Raw genomic sequence first — 16,481 nt, 5'->3', positions numbered from 1 at the left:
CTAAATAATTTAACCTTTTTGAGGCAGAAATACTATGAGATAGGAGGGAAATCTGCAAAATATTTGGTACATAAATTACGCAAACAACTAGAGGAAAGTACGATATATCAAATTAAGGATCCCAAAACTAACATTTTGGAAACTAAATTAGAAAATATTCAGGAATGTTTTGAGACCTTCTTTAGTGAACTGTATTCACAACCGAATGCTACTGAGGAGAACTGTATTGATGCTTTCTTAAGTCATTTAGAATTACCTTCACTCCTTGTTTCTCAAAATGAGTATTTAATACATCCCATTTCAGCAGAAGAAATTAATGTAGCTCTTTCCAGATCAAAACCAGGTAAGGCAGTTGGGCCGGACGGGTTCAGTTCCCAGTGGTACCACACCCTGAGGGCAGATCTACTCCCCATATTATTGAAGTCTTTTAACTATACTCTACAGGAGGGAGAAATCCCACCCTCTTGGAGGGAGGCAATTATTTCAATCATCCCAAAAGAGGGGAAAGATAAACGAGAATGTGGAAATTATCGACCAATCAGTGTCCTTAACCTGGATTACAAGTTATTTACTTCTATTCTTGCTCACAGACTGGAGAAGTTACTACCTGTCCTCATCAATTTAGATCAGACTGGTTTTATTCATTATAGACAAACAAGTGACAACATTAAGAGAATATTACACATTTCTACTCAAATACAAAAAAATAAAATTCAATCAATAATAGGAAGTTTAGATGCCGAGAAAGCCTTCGACTCCGTCAGATGGGTATTTCTATACAAAGTTCTGGGGAAGTTTGGCTTTCAAGATAAGTTTATTAGAATAATTCAAGGTCTTTATGCTCAACCCTCAGCCCAAATTAAGGTGAATGGCGATCTCTCTAAACCCTTTATCCTGGAACGTGGCTGTAGACAGGGTTGTGCAATTTCGCCTCTTCTCTTTGATTTATTCATAGAAACATTAGGCCAATCGATTAGACAAAATTATAACATTAAGGGTGTTGCACTATCAGGAGTTGAACATAAAGTAGCAATGTTCGCCGATGATGTATTGGTTTGCCTGGAGGACCAAGAGAGGTCTTTTAGTGAGTTGATGTCTACCTTAACTGATTTTGGGAAGTTATCTGGCTATAAGATTAACATTTCAAAAACACAGGTGATGACCTTAAATTACACAGCTTCTGCAGCTTTACGTAGGAAATTTAAAATAAATTGGGATAATGAGAAAATCAAGTACCTGGGAATATACCTGACTGCAGACCTCTCTGGGCTCTTCCAGGCAAACTATGAGCCAATATCTGCAAGTATAAAAGATGAACTGCATAGATGGAATCTGATCCCTTTTTTGAGTCTCAGCTCCCGGATATCCTCAATCAAAATGAACATACTTCCCAGACTGCTTTACCTTTTCAGAAATTTGCCAATAGAAGTGTGTGATCATCAATTTATTCAGTGGGACAAATGGATCTCCAGATTTATCTGGCAGGGTCGAAAGCCAAGGGTTAAATATGCCACCCTACAGCTCCCCAAGGAAAAGGGAGGATTGGGCCTCCCCTGCCTCAGGAACTACTATTATGCCGCTCAAATAACCCCTCTCCTATACTGGTGCAACGAAACATATACAGCTAGGTGGAAGGAACTGGAATCCAACCTAGTCCGACCGGCTCCCTCTACAAGCTGCTATGGCAGATAAGGGTTTAATGTGTCGGCTGGAAACCTTGGGGAACCCCTGGCTAACTCACACCCTCCAAGTTTGGCAGAGGGTAATTAGCATTTGTGGGATACATAAAATGTTAAAAATTTTCAGGTGGTTTGCTTTTGATTCAGATTTTATCCCAAATAGACACGACTCTAATTTTAAAGCATGGATATCCTATGGCCTTACGACTTTCCTCTCTCTTACTCATAGAAATATTGTGCTCAGATTTGAGGCCCTGCGGGATAACCATTATTTGACAAAATACGATTTCCACAGGTATCTACAGCTGAGATCATATATTGATCATGAACGCAAATTGTCTGACTTTAGTGATGTTGAGTCGCATTTTTTCCTTATTCTGAAAAATGCTACAACCACGATTCCTACTAAATCCATCTCCAAATTATACAAAGCTCTCTCTAGTGCCAGCGAGGATAATACTTTATATACCAAAGATAAATGGGAAAGGGAATCAGGGATTGTTATTTCTGGGGGTGAATGGGAAAATGTTTGGCACTGTCAGTGGGCTACATCCAGTTCTATGAGCTGGAAGGAACATGGCTGGAAAAATATCATTAGGTATTTCAAGACACCATACCAGGAGAGATACAAAGGGGTCCATATGCAATGCTGGAGACAATGCGGCTCGACCGTGGCTAACCACTTTCATGTCTTTTGGGATTGTCCCAAGTTAAAAAATTTCTGGATGGGTGTCCAGACCTCTTTAAGTGCAGTTTTCAATGTCCAAATACCTTTAGATTTTAAGGTCTTATATATGGGTCTGATCCCCTTTCTGGAGCGTAAAAGTGAGATTAAGTTGGCACAATTACTTTTGGTGGCAAGTAAAAAGACAATTACTAGAAGATGGTTAAGCCCAGTCCAGCCTACACAAGAGGACTGGTTTGGGATCATTCTAGAGATATTTAGGATGGAAAAATTGACATATCTGCTAAGAAACCAAAAGGCCAAATTCTACGACATTTGGAACAACTGGATACAATTTATTACCCCCACCAGAGCTGACTTGACATGATTCTCACTGTTACCTGTTTTTTTTTTGGTTTTGTTTATTTTTTGTTTTTGTTTTTTTTTTGTACCATTATTATTTGTTTATTTATTTACTTGTTTACCATGACAGCAGCACGGACCTCCCCCCAATTTGTGCTTATAGTTCTATGTAATGTGTTCTAAGCATCTCCCTTTGGAGAGCAGGTGAACAACTCTCCCAGTAATGGCCAAAGGAGGGTAATATGTATTTGCTGATTATTGTTGTTTATCATCTGCTCTCCTAAACTAAATTTAAAAACCCAGAATGGACTCTGCTCATATGTTACTTGTATACTGCTATGCAGATGCTTTATGTTGTCCTACTTCTACTTGTCCAATCCAAATAAAGATATAATTTAAAAAAAAAAATGTTTGTTTCAGTACTATGAATTTCCCAAACTGAATTAATTTGCCTGAATATTGGTCTTATTGGTTTGTTTTGATTCCTAGTGGGGTTGTGGTTTACCTCAACTGCCTTGTATGTGCCTCAGAACTTTGTATTGCCTGAGCTAAGTTCTGTTCTGGTTCTTGTGTACTTTTTCTTTTGTCATTGTCTGCTATTATGGAGAAAATCCCCCAAAAATATTTTTAAAATATGATCTTTGTATTTTCTTGCAACTTCTGTGGTTTTTATTTGTGAATGTAGATTCTGTATGTATTGAGGAGCCCAGGATGGAAAAGATAAAGCTGCTGTTAACAACCAGCTGTGCACACAGTTTCAATAACAGTGTAACTGTGATATTTTTCTCACCTTTTGTGTTGAAGTCATTGTTTCCTCTGTAGTGGCTGAGCTGAGTCCAAATGGCTGAAATTGTTCCTCTGCTGTTCCACCAGACTCTTCTCCTCCTGTTACTCAGCTGGGACACAAAAGTATAGATATGTATTTTATCCCTGACAAGAAGAAGCAGAGCAAATAAACATTACTACACTCCTCAGTGACAACAATACCTATGAAGCTTCGAGGTGAAACCCCAGAAGCAACTACAAAAAGAAAGTCATCAGCTGCCTACAAGAACTTGAAAAAGCCACTGAGCGCCCTGCATACCACCACCTTTACCCAGGGGATGCTACACCCTGTATATATGGACTTCCATAGATACACAAAGAAGGAGTCCCACTCAGACTCATTGGTAGCAGCATAAACTCAGCCACCTACAACATTTCCAAGCACCTCATCACCATCCTAGCTCCCCGTGTGGGGAACACACCCCATCACATCAAAAACTCTGCTGACTTCACCAACAAGGTCCACAAACTTACACTTGATCCAGATGAAAGCAGAGTGTCCTTTGATGTGGTCTCACTTTTCACTTGTATACCTCCAACCGAGGCAGTGGAGACTGTCAGGAAACAACTACATCAAGACAGCTCCTTACAAACCAGAACCAGCTTCACCCTGATCAGGTCTGCACACTGTTAGACCTCTGCCTTACCACCACATATTTTAAATACAGACACAAACATGGATGTGCTGTGGGCTCCCCAGTGTCACCCATTGTAGCCAACCTTTACATGGAGGAAGTGGAAAGAAAGGCTCTTTAACAAGGACAGCACCGAGCCACATGATAGGGTGAAGCAAAGTTTCATAATGGCTTCACTCAGGACCTGCTGATAATGACACACACATTTGCTGTTGTGATGAGTACCACGATCACAGTGAGTCAACGACCCTTTCAAGGGTCAATACCTGGGACTCTCCACCATTTGGTTTCAGAACTGAAGAAGCCTCTTGGATGAGAGGTCAAACGTAAAGAAGTCCAGTCACTTTCTTTCTAAGCTTCTTAGACTCAGAAGAAAAGCTGTCCAGCTTTGTGTGTCTGTCAAAATGCTTTTTATAAATCCTGCTGGAATCAGTGTTATTACAGCTGCAGTCAAAGCAAGATAGAAATAATGAAGAAGGAAAGTTCAAATCTACTCAGACTAAATGTCAGACTTCATCCCAGCAAACAGCCACAAACTGAAACTCCCTAAATCTTTTGTAAAGACACTGAAGCGGTGGACTGATGAGGCTGTGGAGTATCTGCAGGTGTGTCTGGACTGCACCCAGTGGGAGGTTTTCAGGATTGTTACCAACAGTAACAATTCACAACTAGCCAACGGTCTGAGGCCATGTCCACATTAGTACGTTTTCGTTTGAAAACCCATCATTTTCTCTTCGTTTTGGCCTCCCGTCCACACTGAGACTGCGTTTTTGGTCAAGGAAAACGCAGCGTTTTGAAAACGCTCAACAAAGCGGATACATTTGAAAATGCAGTTTTCGCATCGCAGTGTGGACAGCGAACCCGGAGCCTTTTCGAAAACGATGACGCATGTTAGTCATGTTATGCAGTCATGTGACCAATTAAACTAAGATAGCGGAGGGCATTACAGAGCAGTTGTTTTGTTTGCTCTCAATTTTGACAGCCCTTTAAGCTTTTTAAGTCATTTCAGTGTGGATGAACAACTGTTTGGAAACAATTGAAAACGCCAGTGTGGATGACAAGTGTTTTTAGCAGAAAACGCAGTTTTCAAATTTATCTTGATAAGTGTAGACGTAGCCAGAACAGCTACTGCTGTGGATTCTACCAACAATGACCTGTTACTCCCCCATCCAAGACATCACAACTAGTGATCTGTCGTTCACAAACGAAATGGCTCTTAGAGCCAGATCTTTGAAGTGAACAAAGCGAGCCGGCTGCTTATTGGGAGCCGTGGGTTTTTTTCCCCCCCTTTCTCTCACCCTCTCGCGCACTTTTTTTCTGCTTCACTCCGCACGCGAGCATTGTATCGCGCTGGGAAGAGGGGGGAGGGGCGGTAGTTACACTCGCAGTAGCACAGGAGTCGGAGGGAAAGAGACAGAAAAGACAACAACGTCACATTAGAAAGGTATAGTAATCATCCACAACTATTTTCAGTTGCGGATGATAAAGGATTCAGAAAGTTTATTCATGCAGGCCCATATGACAGAAAATGTGCATCTTCTTTTTGTTTTCATATTTTAATTTATATTTAATTGTGTTGTGGTTTGCAGTGTTTTGTGTTGTTTCACTTTAAATTTGTTTAAAAGGAAAGCTAAATATTTAAATAGTTAAAAGTTGAAATGTAAATAGCTGGTTTTTGTATTATAAGATTTATTTATTACATTTTATGTGGAGTGAATAAATAAAAGTATATTTACGGTGGCTGCTAGAGACAAAGCACGTACAAATTCCGAAGCACGTAAAAACTCTGAAGCACGTACAAACTCCAAAACACGTACAAAACATAACGGAGGTGCTCTAGAATGCTAGGCGCAGTGTTGAGCTTTCGTTACCCTAGTGGTTACACAAGCCAGCAAGTACCAACGACCGGATTTGGTGTGTGGTATTTAGACTCTTTTAGAGACAGAACCCCACAAAGCAGCTGAAACAGACTCAGTATCTCCATCACAGTGGATCACAATATGAAGCACTTTAAAGTGGCTGCTGCTGAAAACTTCAACTATAGATATTGACAGACCATGTGACTTTGGCGCATTGCATGCCGGGTACGAGTGGCAACAACATCAAGACACTCCATCAAACACTAGCATTTCCAGCACCGGTAATCATTAATTCTGCTGTTTTAATCTCTACTTGCATTTTATTTACCCCCAAAACAGTTATGTACAAAACGATGAAGAACTCGGCAGGTCCGTACGAAGACAGACTTGACGAAAAGGCAAAAAAAAAAAGTATGAGGAAAAAAAAATCAAAGGAGTGAAAGGGTCAGACCCATACGAGCATACAGAGTGGAGTAAGCACGTTAGCGTGCTGTCCAACTTTCATCACGCACATATTTATTATTATATGAACCTGAGTGAAGTGTGAGTGCATACACTCAGAAAATGTTTAGCAACTTTAGATCCCTGCAACAAGCCCAGGTCCAGTTTACTTTGGTGATTTGGACTATTCCATTTCACAGCTGTTGTTACATTTTTTTTTTTTTAATCTTTTGTACAGGCCAACGCAATCTATTTGTTAGAATAGAATAATCCTTTAATTGTCCCACAAGGGGAAATTTGGTTGTATCAGCAGCAAAAACACACATATACAAACAGAGCAGGACACAGAACAGAAGCACAATTTTTACATATTTACATCATGGACAATAGTTACCAGAGCAGAGTACTGTACAGTTGTTTAAATTAGCGTACACATAGTGTGCAAATGGAGCAGGATACTGAAAGATGTTTAAATAGTTAAGAATATTTAGAATAATTAGAAAAGTGCAGATTGTTTATTGTACCTGTGCATTAAAAAGTAGACATGTAACTTCCAATAAGTTAGTGTATATATAAGCTGAGAAAAGTAATGTGCAAGTTATAACAGTAGAAGTTGTTACAGCGCTGATGTAGACATCTGTTTCATGTTTTAGTATTACACAACATTTTCAGATCTAATAGAAATAAAATGAGTGTTTCGTAATTCATTCAATTTTTCTTTATTTATAACTGGCATTATTGTTTCATTCTATTATAGAATCTTACAAGAAAGAGGCAAAATTGTATTCCATCATGCTTTATTAGCTGCTTCGGTGAAAAACAAATCAACAATTAAAAAAAAAAACAACATACTGGAAAACAGTTGCTTCAATACAACACTTGGGCACATATATGCGGGACTTTTCGTGGCTGTTTTGATATCGCTCTCTCTCTTAACCGATCAAATCCCGCTGTGGTAGCAGCTTTACTCTCGGTATGACCGAAGTTGATAGAGGGTGCCCAGTCTGGATCGCATTCCAGCATTTTGTAGGCTGGTTTGGAAAGAACCAGCCTGTGGAAAGAACTTCTGCCATTGATACGCAAAACTAAATGAAATCCAACATTCAATCCACAGCATGATTAAAAACATTCTTCTTCTCCCAAATCACCAAGAGCTGCACATTAACCACCACAATATATTTTTATTCTCTGTGCTTTCAAATATGAACACTGTTTACTTTCATCTGTTTCATTAGTTTTTGTTAACATCTTCCTGTGCATCACTTTACAGCAGCCAGACTCATTAAAATGAGACTTTGTAGGAGTTCACTTCCTCTCATGTGTTCATCCACAGCAGCTGGACAATAAAGTTTATTGTGACCCTGATACTGCAGCAGATCGCTCTGATTTCCTGTTATCACTTCAAATAGAAATGAGGCTGTAGAGGTTTGGTGCATGCAGAAAAACAGCTGCAGGGACAATGAAAAGACTTTTCTGCCCCAACTTTCTGCCAGCAAACGCTCAACTTCTCCCAGCATGCTGAGCTAATGATTAGTTGGTGTTTTTCTCCAAACACTCTCTCACTCTTCTCTCAACGTGTTCACAATAAACTGTGAACAGACACCGAGGAGAGCAGCAGAAGACCTCATTCAGGAGCTAAACTCAACATGAACTGAACTCACAGTAAAGTTAGCTCGGTGCTTACCTTTAGATGAGCCCACAAACCGAGAGAAACTCCGTGATGAAGCTGGAACTCTTTCCAAACACAGGAAACAGATCAGGGAGCAGAGACCCACGTGGTTCACGCTGATCTCAGCTACGATCCAGGAGACAAGGGTGGGCAGATCGATGCAGATATCGATCCAAACGTTGTTAGTGGTTTATGATCCATACTTTAGTTTGTGTCTCTCCTCTAAGTTCACTACTTTACTCCCGTTTCATGAAAAAACAGCTTTCTCTGCTCGACTCCTCTCCTGCGCACACACTTTGCTCCGCCCCCTTCTTCCTGCTCTGCTGTGATTCGTTACTTTGCGGTCACGTGACGCAGCAGTGCTTCGCAAGTAGGTGAGGTACCTCCTATTTCCTTCTATTAATCTTTTTTCCTGGCCTCGAAAAACGGAAAACTTCATCACTGGTAGGAGAATTGCTGAGGACTAAGTAGAAGAGAAGAGCGGTGCCGAGAATTCGAACAGTCTTACTATTGTCTCTATTGACAATAGAGATTGAAAATGTGACGTCATTCAGGGGTAAAACCGCAAAGGATTCTGGGAACGAGTGGCAAGCGGTACTGGGCTTTCACATGAAAACAGTCACACAGCCATAAAAAGAAACACAAAAAATGGCAAGAAGCTGTTGTCTTATTAACCGCAATAGCCGGTCGCATGACAGCCATTACGTCGTGGAAGAGAAATTGTTTAAGCCATGTTTCCGAAGTAACAAAGAGTCGAAGGATGGCCTGGATTGCAGCCATTCGAAGACCAAATATAACGTTTCAAAGTTTTTTTTATTTTTGTAAATAAATAAATGTTGATGTTGTGCGATGGGATTGTGTGCCTCAATTTTAGTTATAATGTGCCAAATCACTACAACAGACGGCTCAAGACAATACCGTCCAGAGTAAGGACGTTGTTAGACAGTGTTTCTAAGATTTTTACGCCCCGTTACAATAACCTCAGTTTAACCAATAAAAGTGGGTATCATCTGCATAGCAGTGAAAAGCCTTTAATAAATCCCAAGCCTCACTTGAATACATACGTAACAAGCGTTAAGAATTACCTAGTTTGCATTTTTATTAATTAATTGATTGATTGGGAATTAAAAATAATACAATAAAGACAACACACTAGTTCTCATGAATTCTTTATTAGGTTTTTTCATGTAGGATTAAATTGACAGCTTGTAAAGGTGAAGCGACAAGGTCCATCCTACCTGTGTCAGAAAAGAGCCAAAGTTAGAGCTGCTTACATTTAATCATTTGTCGGTAACCTATGTGAAAAGAGAATTTGTAAAAGTAGTCACCTGTCCCGGTTGCTTCTTGCAGGATGTGGAAGCGGCTCAATCACCTGCTTAAGAGCTCCTGGAGCAGACCAGTGTGCCGGGTTAGGGGAGTATGGTTAGATAGTAACGGTTGAAGCATATGTTATTGATTTGTTTATAGTACGTATTTTGGAAATATGTATATGTTTGTTACGTGCTCTAATGTTATTGTACGTTAATGCTTTCATTTTGATTAGTTAACACCCATACTCGGGCTAGTCCGGATGCTCACCCGAATAGGTAGAGTATAAAAGGAAGCCATTTTGGGTTTTTTTTTTTTAGTGGGTTGTGCTGTTAATACGTGCCTTCTTTAATAAAGTGCCAGTCTCGCGTCATATTATTGGAAGGAACCCATGACCGCCTGCCAAAAACTGACAGGTTGTGATCTCGGTGAAGAGGTAGATACGCAGAGACAACATGAGTATGAGAGGGCGTGGCTTGAAGAAATGAGACTGGGTATAATACTTCAGAACATCAAAATACAATGCAAGAACATAACTTTAAAAATGGTGTTTTTGGGGGGATGTGAAATAAATAAAAAACTCGCAGCCTCAAAACAGAAGCTGTATCCAAACAGCCTTTAATAAATCCCAAACTTTACTTGAATACATACAACAAGCGTTAAGAATTACAACGTCTTCAGCATCTACAGTGAGGTCACACACACACACACACACACACAAAGTAGAAAAACTGATTTCAATACACTAGTTGAGCAATGAAAAATTATGCGACCACTCAACTAATCTTAAAGGCTCATAAAAGAAAAAAAATTATGACAAAGTTAAACGTATCGAGTCTGTCAAAACTAAAAACAAAACTACGATAAAATTAAAAAGGAAACACAAATTGTCCTTGCTTTTTCCAAAAACGGTGAAAATGGTTGTCAAGAGCCCCATACCCCTTGTCGATATAATGATAACGAGTGAAAAACTAAGAATTTGTAAAATAAGAGTTCATCTGTACAAAACAGGCAGACAAACTACTGCGATCATTCTGTCTCTACACAGCCATCTCCTCAGAATCTGTTTTACTCTCAACTTCCTGCAACAACGCGCCAGGTTTGCCTTGCTTTGACCCCACAACAGAGGCTATAATGTTTTCTAGGTGAGGATTTCCCTTCGCTTCCTCCTCAACTCTTTCCAACACCTCCCCATACCCATCTTTCTTCAGATTATCCACAAAGTTTTCAAATATAGTGAGCAGAGGAAAGGCGTACTCAATCACATTCTCGCTAAGGTTCGGAAACCCGTAGAAAAACCCGCCGCTGTGCAGACCAAACACTCGTCCCTCGGCATCGAAAACCGGGGAGCCGAAAGAGCCGTGGTACATGAGAGTGTTGTAGGTGACGTAGATATTTTCATACGGGTCGTTTTTGATCTGCTGATTGATTTCACAAAGACTGCAAAATTCCTCGCAGTCTTCTAAATTGTCATTATTCTCAGCATGCTCTCGCCTCTCTTTCTCCACGACCCACGTAGGACTCATTTTTTTCACTCCTCCTCCCGGGTGTCCGACGACACAGGCCTCGCCGTCTGAAGGTACAGGCCCAAATCTCTTAAGGAGCCCCGGCGGCACTTTCTCTGTTTCCAGCTTAAGTATGACACAATCTAACTTATCGTCGCCGATGAACACCTTAGCGCTGAGGTTGTTCCTGTCTGATTCTTGGTCTTCAAAGTTAAAGACCACAGTAACGTTTACAAATTCACGCCAGTTAGGTGTGTTTGATTTAACCCAGTAGTCAAATAAGCGGGCGTTGGTCAAGACAAAGTTGTCAAATAGCACAAAGCCTGTGCCTTGCTTTATGAAGGAACCGGTTATGAGACAAACTGACTCGCTCAGTTCAAGCAGCAACATAACGCTGCGAATTTCAGTAAAAGGCTGCCGGCTCTTTCCAAAGCTCTCCTTCCTGTACTTCAGTGCTTCCTGAAAAGAATTTTTAGGGAATCTACTCTCCATCCATCGTTTCAGACGCGGGTACTGCCGACAAAGTAGACCGTAAACCTCCTTACGGTCAACGCTGCTGCCCGTTTCTTTGATTGACGTTGTTAGACTCAATCCGTTCTGTCGTGCTACATCTAAGACCGATGTCATTCCGCCGCTGCGCTTTGCATTATTTGATGCGTGTGGAGGTTTCTGCTGCCCTGGGATGGCTACATCCGTATCTGCTCCCTGTGGAAAACATATCTGGAATTTCTTATTGTCCAGACAATCAATTATGTCTGTGCACTCAGTCTTACGTTCGTCGTCGATGTTAACCAGCTCAAAGTAGCCCAGGTCATCGGCGAAGCGACCGTCTCTTTTCAGAGCCTCGGCCGCAGTTATTCCCTTCTCCCCGTAAACACAAAGATACTCGAACTGTTTTAAAGCGTCATTTTTTAAAAAACTTTTCTCTTTTTTGGCATTTAGTCCTCCCTTTGTAGCGATGTAAAAGACAGAATAGCAATCTCTCGCCTTAACCATCTTCTTACATTGACTGAAAGGCCTCCGTGCAAGCTTGAACATGTTGCGTGTGTCGTCTGAACTGGATTTCAGTCTGGACTGATGTCCGTGTTGGTCCTGCAGAGAATCAGAGTTGGAAAAGTTGTTAATGTAGCAAAAAACCAAAATGTATTGCATTTTGTTCATAATCTCTTTTAAGTCATGATAGTTTTTTATCGCTTTCACTGGAGTGGGTCTGCACAGTTAAAAAAACTGATTTACATTTATCGTTTATTACTTTTATCGGACATCCCATTTATGCACATTTAAGAAATAACGTGGAAAATATCCTTTTGTTTGCATTTGGAGACTCGGCATTTGAACCGTCCCAAATATCTGGACCAGGGAACCAACTCCTCAAACCGGTAAAAAGGTCAAGGACACAGTTACACGATCGCTAAACTAACCTGTTTTTGAACCATATAAGCATGAGCCCTGGAATCTCGGTTTAGCACTACACATTACTTTTCTTATGTTCAGTATACAGGAGTTGCTCACACTCCGAGTTGCACTAATGTGTCTGGCAGCTGTCCCAAATGGAATGTCAGGCCGTACTCACGGCTGACACCTCCTTGACCTTATGTGCACGAGCCCTTCGACTCAGCTGCAAAGTGCTTACGGGGTCAGTTTCATCAGAATTATCTGCCGTCATTCAGACATAAGTTGAGCAACAGTTTAACCAATTTTCCATCAAAGGGATTAAACAGAACATAGGATGTAAGTTAAGGAAATATAAGTTTGACTATGGAGCACATCTCCTTCAGCGTTCACAATAATGGGTTGCATTTCTCTCAGTCAACTGACTGTTTAGGGGGTAAAAGCGGCTAATAGTTAGTGGGCTCTGTGGTTGTTGTTTTTTAATCACACTAGGAGTGAACAAAAGCAGAAAAAAAACCCTGTAAAGATGCAGACTGTGAAAGTCTGGTTTATACCATAAATCTTACCAGCTGTAGCTGGGGTTTTTTTGTGTTTTAAGTTATAAGCACGTGTCAAGACTTCTGTCTCCCATTGCTGATGTGATCCTCCTTTTTTGTTCCCTATTAATGATCTACGGTGATTTGTCCCCATAAAATAATAAGGCTTTAATGAAATCATTGTGATACAGAGATTTGGATTCTTGTGCATGCTTTGGATAAAAAAGTAATTTTTTGTCTACACTGAATGTAGTTTACCGACTGCTCCTCAGTCCAAACTGACTTTATGGTTCATACGTGTCAACTCAGGGAACTCTTGCCGTGACCTCCGCTCTGTGAGCACACACACGCACACACACACACACACACACACAAGGAGAGAAACAGAAAGATCATTAATGCAGAGGCTTGCAGCAGCTCTTGGATTTTCACTCTCTGTCGGATTTCGGAAGAACGGTCACATAAATTTCATTACAAATTTTTTACTTTTGTGTCTTTAAATCCTTTCTCGTTCAAATTGTTTATTCACATAGTAAAGAAGTAGCTCAATAAGTAGGAACAGCGATAGTTTAAAGACATTTTCTACAATAATTTCATCATCCGCAGTTTGTGAAAACTGCGGTTAAAAAACAAATCTGTAAATTCACAAATGATGGACTCTTTTCAGAGGTACGCTTCATGTACTGATTAACATACAGTTCGAAGATGTACATTAGGGTGCACACTGGTTATGCCATTACGTATTTTGCTCAAGAGTCTGTTTGAGCTAAAAACTTAAAAGATATCTATGTATATTTTAACATAGATAAAATGTTTTTTGATAACAAACGAGTCACAATTTAAACACTGTTTAAATAATCAGAGAGATATTTATAAAGGGTTGGCTTACCGTGAGCAGAGAAACACGCTGTATTGTCTCTTTTGCATGAGCCACACCAGAAACGCTCTGTGCAGATAGCAAAGTCTGCGCTGTGGGAGTGTCTGGACCCTCCACGCCAGCATCTGCAGCACAACCTCGCACTGGTCACCAGGGGCACGGCAAACTTGTAAGCCCTAGTTCCGGCTCTCGGTAAATATGCTTGAGTTGTTCTTGTGTCCAACAAAAATGAGTTCTGATATGTTTTATTTTTAATGTTACTGCGTTGAAGTTAGCACAATTTAAAATCAAAAAATTATTAGTCTCTTAAATGAATGGCATCTTGTTAGACCGGGGGCTTAAAAAACTAATACATTGTTTTTACATCTTGTGCACTTGGGCACACTTAAATGAAACTCGAAAAGTGGGACACACAATATGGAGATGATGACTTGACATTTGTTAGGGAGGAGTGTAAGTATAGAGAGGAGGAATTCCCATTCATGTACTCTGCAATGTGCATTGTGTTCTGTTTACTTTTTTTCAGAATAAATGGCTGTGAAAAAACCCATCAAAGTTGAGGTAAGTATTCACCACAATATCGTGGTTTTTATTATTAGGGGCAAATTTCTCTTTGTGTAAAAAATTAAGCCAACATCCAAGTGTCAAAGGTCCCTGAAGCTTATTTGTGCCACAGATGCTAATTCAGTGACTGCGTGTGAGGAATGTTTTGAGACCTGTCTGATCTTAAAAAAACTAACTTTGTTGTTACATTACAGCAATATTGAGGAAAGATTTAATGGCTGATCATGGAGCAGGATGAAGGTCAAAGGGAAAGTCCCTGCCACGCTTCCGGTTATGCTTCCATCCGGCGTAGTCATCCGGCCGGTCCGTGCTATATCACCCCTCCTGACCCGGAGTGGTATAACGTTTTGTAGAAAAGTTTGATCGATTTGCTCTCTCTCTCTCTCTCTCTCTCTCTCTCTCTCTCTCACTCTTACCAAAATAATAAATTCTCTGGGGTTTTTTTTTTCTCATATGTTTATGGTATGAGACGGAGGAAGCATCCCGATCTCTCCGAGGTAATGAACCGACGGAACTTATTCAAGTTCTCAATATGTGCGCTGTGCTTTTTTTTTTTTCACTAAGGGTTATTTTACACGTACATTGAGTTGAGGCCAATATGAAATTCTTTGCTTGGCTGGAGGCATTAAGAAATACTAATAACGATTAGAGGGGTTGTTGACTCCTTCATGGTGTGCGTAAAGCAAGGCCATTTTCTTTTAGGGTTTCTGTCTATTGAGAAAACCCATTGTAAAAGTAGCTCAAAAAATGAAGAAAAACTTTTTACTTTGGTCTGAGAAGGAGTGGCTGCACAAAACCAAAATACCTGGTGTTTTAATTGTTTAAGTAAGGCCGATTTCTGAAGATGTGCGCTGCGCTTTTTTTCCTCTAAGGTTTACACATACGAGGTGGGTGGTCTGTAGGTTACAAGCGGATAGAAAGTTCTTCTTTTCATTACAAGCACCTGCCTCCACCCCACTCTATAAAAATGCATTTTGTTACTAGGCTGATAATCTTAAATGTTTTTTATTGCGTCTGTAATATAAGAAAGTAAAATACTATTGAAAGAAATGGTTCTCTACAGCCAATAGGAAGTCACTATTTTCTTTTCCCATTACAAGCGCTGGTGTAGCTTACCTCTACCCGGCACTATATATGTGTAATATATATATATATATATATATATATATATATATATATATATATATATATATATATATATATATATATATACGTATATATATGTGTAATCCGTTACTAGTCAGATAATCTCAAAGTTTTTTTATTTTATTGTGCCTGTCATATAAGAAAGCAAAATAAAGCCGCTATTGAAAAAAGAAATACTGAGAAAATATTTAAACATTCAAACTACGAGTTTGTGGAAAACTAACTGCTGCTCTGTCTCTCTATACAGCACAGAGTCATCAGCTGCGTCACCCCTATGCTTCAGGAACCCTCCCTCCCTCTCTGATCTCCCCAGCAACCATACCCCTCCCCTCATGCTTATGGAACTTGATGCAACAGGTCTGAAAATGACTAGACACTTCTGGAGTATTTCTGGTAGGGTCAAAAGGTCTGGATTGAGGCCTTCAATAGTAAATATGCTGTATTTGAATATGTCATACTCAGAGATGTAGCCCCACTTTCCACACCCCTCAAAAGGCAGAGTCCATTCTCCCCGCAAGCTCCTCGGAGCCGGTATCTGGCTGCGGAACATGAAGATGTTCTTATTTCTCCCTTCTTTCCGCGGAGCAGTGGTCGCTTCCGATCTGTTACTGTAGACGGTGACGGGGGTGTCGCTGATAATCGACGAAGACCACTCGCCGCCGCTGCCTCCCATGCTTTCGGCCTCGGGAGAGCAGATCTCTTCCCCGTCCAAGTACAGAGGAACGCAGGGCTGCAGAATGAAAGGATCCATCTTGTGTCTGTGCATAGGATAGTATAGTGCTCCGCCGTCCTCTCTGTTTTTATTCTCTTTCCTCCACAGACCCCCCTCCCTCTAAAAACTTTTTTTTATTTTTTCAAAAACAACAGGTGCCGCAACACGTGACGCGATTATGGATCAAATTACACACTTCCGGAGGGGGAGGGGAAAGGGGTGGGGGGGGGGGGGTGAGGGGGGTCATCAATCAAATTTTGACACAAGGTGGGGTGTAACATTTTTTTCACCTGGTTACCACCATGG

The 16,481-nt window shown here is 40.5% G+C and overlaps 2 protein-coding genes across 2 annotated transcripts in view; both read right to left on the bottom strand.

The window, feature by feature from the left end:
- The window catches only part of LOC134634811 (zinc finger protein 665-like), a gene marked incomplete at its 5' end in the record, with an annotated part of 28,936 nt that extends 20,626 nt beyond the window's left edge, over positions 1–8,310 (bottom strand). Inside the window, one exon of the mRNA XM_065471698.1 lies at positions 8,151–8,310. Coding sequence (XP_065327770.1) covers positions 8,151–8,310 — 160 coding nt within the window. The remainder of the gene's footprint in view (positions 1–8,150) is intronic.
- Positions 8,311–10,483: 2,173 nt separating this feature from the next.
- LOC134635043 (serine protease FAM111A-like) lies at positions 10,484–16,214 on the bottom strand. The gene is made up of 2 exons (XM_063484559.1): positions 15,786–16,214; positions 10,484–12,040 (listed from the first exon to the last, which is right to left on the bottom strand). Exons 1-2 carry the CDS (start codon positions 16,212–16,214, stop codon positions 10,484–10,486), a joined length of 1,986 nt encoding a protein of 661 aa, XP_063340629.1.
- Between the last annotated feature and the right edge of the window lie 267 nt (positions 16,215–16,481).

Source organism: Pelmatolapia mariae, linkage group LG9, assembly GCF_036321145.2.
Source record: "Pelmatolapia mariae isolate MD_Pm_ZW linkage group LG9, Pm_UMD_F_2, whole genome shotgun sequence".
In the NCBI taxonomy this organism is placed as follows: Eukaryota; Metazoa; Chordata; class Actinopteri; order Cichliformes; family Cichlidae; genus Pelmatolapia; species Pelmatolapia mariae.
The sequence above is the reverse complement of the archived record's forward strand: the minus strand, read 5'-3'. Positions and strand labels throughout refer to the sequence as shown.